This window comes from Calidris pugnax, unplaced genomic scaffold (genome assembly GCF_001431845.1).
Source record: "Calidris pugnax isolate Ruff unplaced genomic scaffold, ASM143184v1 scaffold36, whole genome shotgun sequence".
In the NCBI taxonomy this organism is placed as follows: Eukaryota; Metazoa; Chordata; class Aves; order Charadriiformes; family Scolopacidae; genus Calidris; species Calidris pugnax.
Window position 1 is genome coordinate 326291 of NW_015090825.1, and position 5601 is coordinate 331891.

The 5601-nt window shown below is 43.3% G+C and overlaps 1 protein-coding gene across 1 annotated transcript in view; it reads right to left on the reverse strand.

Annotated features, from left to right (window-relative positions):
- LOC106886820 (gamma-aminobutyric acid receptor-associated protein-like 1) overlaps window positions 1–5601 on the reverse strand; it is a 26168-nt gene that overhangs the window by 6337 nt on the left and 14230 nt on the right. The window contains exons 2-3 of the mRNA XM_014940054.1: window positions 2188–2266; window positions 6–177 (exon numbers count right to left, since the gene is read on the reverse strand). Of these exons, the coding sequence (XP_014795540.1) occupies window positions 6–177; window positions 2188–2266 (251 nt within the window). The remainder of the gene's footprint in view (window positions 1–5; window positions 178–2187; window positions 2267–5601) is intronic.

A 5601-nucleotide genomic window follows, 5' to 3' on the forward strand; every position in this document is an offset into this window, starting at 1 on the left:
AGGACATGCATTCTTCTGGACACTCCAACAAAAGGAGAAAGAGATGGGCCAGGCTTACCTCATACAGCTGGCCCATGGTAGCACTGGTGGGAGGGATGGTATTATTGACAAAGAAGAACAGGGCATCCTCTGGCCTCAGGTGGATCCGCTTTCGGATTAAGAAGTAGAATTGGCCAACTGAAGAGGAACAGAGAAGAATGCCTTAGATGCAGAAAGAACCATTTTGGGGTTTCGATTGTTTTTTTAACCCTAACCATGGTTGTTGTCTTTTGGTGGTGGAAGTCACATGCTGTACGTAAAAAGTAGGGAAACATGAACAATGTGGGAAAGCAAGCAGTAACTTCAAGACTGCTCATAACCAGCCAATCTACTCGGAGATGGCAGTTTCTCAAGCTGTGTACCCTCTAAATCCACACTCTACCTACAATGGTATGAAATGCTCTACTGCTGGGATTGGTGAGAAGACCTCTAACTATCTTAACCTTTAAGTCCTATAAAGTAACCTTAGAGAGTTTAGCCTCAGTGTAAATGGTCATACCATTCCTGAAAACAAAGCCCTGAAAATAAATTCCTTACTATCTGCTTGAGCTATGTTGCACAAGCAGGTATTCCACAATCCATTATACACAGCGAGGGAAAGAAATGCTGTTTCTTTTAACTCATTCATGTTCTCAAATGAAAACAAATGTAATCACACGCAACATGGCCATGACCACTCAGAAAAGGAACTTTGCAGCCATGACTCCAACCACAGAGGTGGAAAACAATGGCACTATTTCAAGAACTCGTCTCTTCCTGCAACAAGGATAAAGCCTCTGGCAACTCTGCAGCTAGGTCATCATTGACTGATGATGATGCTACTGCCTATGATACACAATTCAGTCATTTTCATCATGGCTAGCTGTCAGCAGTGACACACGCACGTTGGTTAACTCAGTGAGACGTCTCAGAAGATCTCCGAGAATTCTGTATTTGGTAATCCAGGCTGTAAGGTACAGAAATAATAACAAGGACAGTCAGGTCAACTGGGGTAATGATAAGACATTGAGCCTGCCTCGGTATTTTGTTGGTGCTGACAGGTGAGCCTGCCTCGGTATTTTGTTGGTGCTGATCATAGAGTAAAAAGCACTTCTGAGATCTTCTCAGTGAAAATCGGGAAGAAAGGAATCAGACTTTGTTACCTGTGAGGTCAGAAGGCACGAGATACTTCCTTTTGTCTAGGTCGGGTACTCTGGCTTTTGGTGCTTTTTCCACAATTACCTGGAGAGAGAGAGAGATAGAAAGCAAGAAACAACCCATGAGTATCATAAAATGAAACGGACCAAAAAGCATCAGGATATTACCCTCTGAGAGAGACGGTGCTACAAGCCTTTTGAAATCTATTTAATCTATATAGCAAACCCACAATATAAAGAACAAATAGGTGAGAAGATGACTTGCAATCACTGGCAATAGCTGTGCTGGGAGCCCAAGACCACAGCAATAAGCACAGTGAGTAAAAAATGGAGACTGGAACAGACATAAAAATAAACCATAATAGCCGAGTGATTAAAGTAACCTTAGAGAGTTTAGCCTCAGTGTAAATGGTCATACCATTCCTGAAAACAAAGCCCTGAAAATAAATTCCTTACTATCTGCTTGAGCTATGTTGCACAAGCAGGTATTCCACAATCCATTATACACAGCGAGGGAAAGAAATGCTGTTTCTTTAACTCATTCATGATCTCAAATGAAAACAAATGTAATCACACGCAACATGGCCATGACCACTCAGAAAAGGAACTTTGCAGCCATGACTCCAACCACAGAGGTGGAAAACAATGGCACTATTTCAAGAACTCGTCTCTTCCTGCAACAAGGATAAAGCCTCTGGCAACTCTGCAGCTAGGTCATCATTGACTGATGATGATGCTACTGCCTATGATACACAATTCAGTCATTTTCATCATGGCTAGCTGTCAGCAGTGACACACGCACGTTGGTTAACTCAGTGAGACGTCTCAGAAGATCTCCGAGAATTCTGTATTTGGTAATCCAGGCTGTAAGGTACAGAAATAATAACAAGGACAGTCAGGTCAACTGCAGGTGAGCCTGCCTCGGTATTTTGTTGGTGCTGATCATAGAGTAAAAAGCACTTCTGAGATCTTCTCAGTGAAAATCGGGAAGAAAGGAATCAGACTTTGTTACCTGTGAGGTCAGAAGGCACGAGATACTTCCTTTTGTCTAGGTCGGGTACTCTGGCTTTTGGTGCTTTTTCCACAATTACCTGGAGAGAGAGAGAGATAGAAAGCAAGAAACAACCCATGAGTATCATAAAATGAAACGGACCAAAAAGCATCAGGATATTACCCTCTGAGAGAGACGGTGCTACAAGCCTTTTGAAATCTATTTAATCTATATAGCAAACCCACAATATAAAGAACAAATAGGTGAGAAGATGACTTGCAATCACTGGCAATAGCTGTGCTGGGAGCCCAAGACCACAGCAATAAGCACAGTGAGTAAAAAATGGAGACTGGAACAGACATAAAAATAAACCATAATAGCCGAGTAAAAAAAAATAAAATCAGGTCACCTTGATGGTCCCAATGCAGGTTAATTTTGTATGAAGGAGCTGCCGGGAGGCTAATGCATGAACACAAGTATCACAGGTTGAACTGTTTCCAGGTTACAGTTCCAAACTGCCTGGCATAAAATCAGCCCTAGTCCCAGTAGTCCCACATCCTAATTTCTACACTTGCCGACACCAAGTGCTCCAGAATGAAGCAAAGAATTAAAAAGAAACTGTAGCTCCTTGGGGTAAGTATTTTTAATCCCCTGTTCTTTGGCTGTTATCGTCTACTCTTAAATTCATAACGTTTAGGGTTATTTTCCCTACTTCATATAGTTATTGACATTTCCTTATCCATATAAGTATCTAATAATTAAAAACCAGGCTACCATCTGGGCAAATGGACCCACAGAGACCTTTGACACAACATACTAATCCTCCTTATATTCTAATGTCATTACAACATAGAAAAACATGAAGCTCAGCAGCTCAAAGTTCAAACAGACAAAAAGGTCTTCTGCTACCGGAAAATTTTTGTTACTAGAGCTAGGCAAAATGTTTATCTCAGAAGCAGAAAGCATTTCAAAGTGACCTGAGCTCCTCCCATGAAAAGCCATGGAAACCCTTCCAAAGGTTGGAGGTAAGTTTTCATGGAACTATTGAGTTTGGGCAGAAACAAACTGCAGGCAGTTTTGAAGGGGTTTTTTTTGGGGGGGGACACATATTTTTTAACTGGTAAGAGATGTATTACATGATTCAATTCATGTGGCTTGCTGTTCTGCAGACGCCATTTTGATCATCTAAACAAGAAGCTGGATTTTCTGAACCTCCTCAACTTTTTAATTCCATCATGCCCTCTAATTGTAAATACTCCATCTGAAACATCGTGGGACTAATTTCTGAGGGCTCCACGCTCCCATAGCTCTTTGGCAACCCAAAACCAGCAACTGTGTCTGTTGTGCAACAGAAAAGGCTGAACTGATGTGGAGTAAATCTTCTTTGGAAGCAAAATGATATTGTCACATCAGTGAGACACTACGCCAGGGAAAAAAAGTTACGATGATGAGCTCGGTGTATTTAGCCTGGACAAAGTGCTACGCTAACTCAGCTCCTTCTAGAACAAGTGAGTACCTGCAAAGCATGTCACACCACAGAGATGCTAGCGTGGACAACTCTGCACTGTGCTCCGTCTGGACACTGCCAAAACCACTGAAAATTCTAAGTTTGTTTTCAAAATAGAAACCCGGTCATCTCTGCTATTTCAAGAACTTCAACCACCTCAGTTAGTCCAAGGCACTCAAGTCAGCGGCAGGACGTGCATTTCTGCAGGAGATGTGGTTGGTAGGTGCTGTGAAGGAGGGCCAGTTCCACAATCACACTGAACAGCACGGCAACAGCAATTTTCTTACCCACTCCTCCAACAAGGCAACATCTAACACAATAAACTGCAGAGGAGAGAAATCTTTAGTTCTTGCCTCCAATTAAAAAAGCCTACTGACAAGCAGAACCGCTAGCTAGCAGCGCTGATGTGACCACCCTGACTCAAAAGGGTGGCTTGTAGCTTGGTCATTAGATAATAAAGAAAAAGAAGTCAGGCCTGTGAGGAAGAGGTGAGAGTGTTGGGGCTTCTAAAGCCCTAGGAAGGATTTAAATCAGATCACCACTGAGCTTAAGAGAGATCTGATCGCAAAGAGGCCAGGAAGGAATTGGAGGTGCTCTGGTAATCTGACTACTCACTGTAGTCAGTTTGCCTGGTAACACGGGTATCTCCTCTGAAGCACCAAACCCTTCACACACACAGACCAGCCAACCCACAAAGAAAATCCAAAGGGCAGACGCAGCGTATCTGTACGTCTGTTGTTGCTGGGTGGTGACTGTAGTAACGTGGGGCCGTGCCAACCGTGTAATCTCAGCGAAATGCTGAGATGTATCAGGGCACTGCAGTGTAGGCAGCCAAACGGGCGTCATCTTCAAGGATCCTGCTGTCAGGAAGGGCAGAGACACAAGGGATGTAAAGAACAGTTTGTCTGCTGCATTCATTTGCTCCCTATACATCTCTTGACAACAGGCTACCCCCAACAACTCACATCTGGGCCTTGCCGTGTGTCGTTCTCATTTATCCTTCATTACAGCACACCTCGTTATTTCGGTCCTGGTGTTTTCTCCATAGAGATCTGCTGATGCCCATCTACTTGACCTCTTTCACCTGTCATCAGACTAGGTCTGGTCCCAGGCTCCCCAAAACGGCTCTTCCAGACCCATCTATCATGGTACAATCTGCCGGGCTCATCCTCACTTTACAGCTTGTCTCCCTCCTGACCTACAGATTCCTCTGCGGTCCTCATCTCAAAACACAGACCTGCAGACACCCTTCATCACCGACTCCGTGTGCTCGACCTGCTGGGCCACCCCAGGGCTCCCCAAAACAGCCGGCACAAACGCACCCACATACTCAATTCTGAAAACTTTTCCAAGTCCAGCTGAGGGGCACTCCCAAGGGGAAGAACCAGTGTTCATCCTGTAGGGAAAACCTGTAGTCTGACTGTTCCCCCCTTGCCCTTAGGTTCGTGGAGGAGCCTGAAGTTATCTCGCATGCAGTACCTCTGGGCAGCAAATCTAGGACAGGTCTCTCCAGTGGGGATGGAAAGAAAGAACATTTGCAAAACGTTTTATTAAAAGGAACTAAAAAAAAAAATATTAAAAAAATCATCGCAATTAAGTCGATTTGTCATTCCTTTTTCCCAATTATTATTAGTAATTATAAAGCCAGAAGCTTTCCATAGGCACTCCAAAGGGACCTAAGGACGAGGAAGCAAAGTTGAGCTAGATGACCTTGTTTTCCAAGCCATGTTTTTTTCTTTTTTTTTTTTTCCACAGGATGATTAAACAGGAGGGCAGAAACACTGAGGAGTAGCATATTATTTTTTTTTTTTAAGGAAAGGAAAAAGCACAGAGCAAGACTGTACCGAAAAGACAGGCCAAAAAAAAAAAAAAAAAAGAAAAAAAAAAAAAAAAGAAAACTGCCAGGGGAAAGGGAAAGGGCCTTTGTT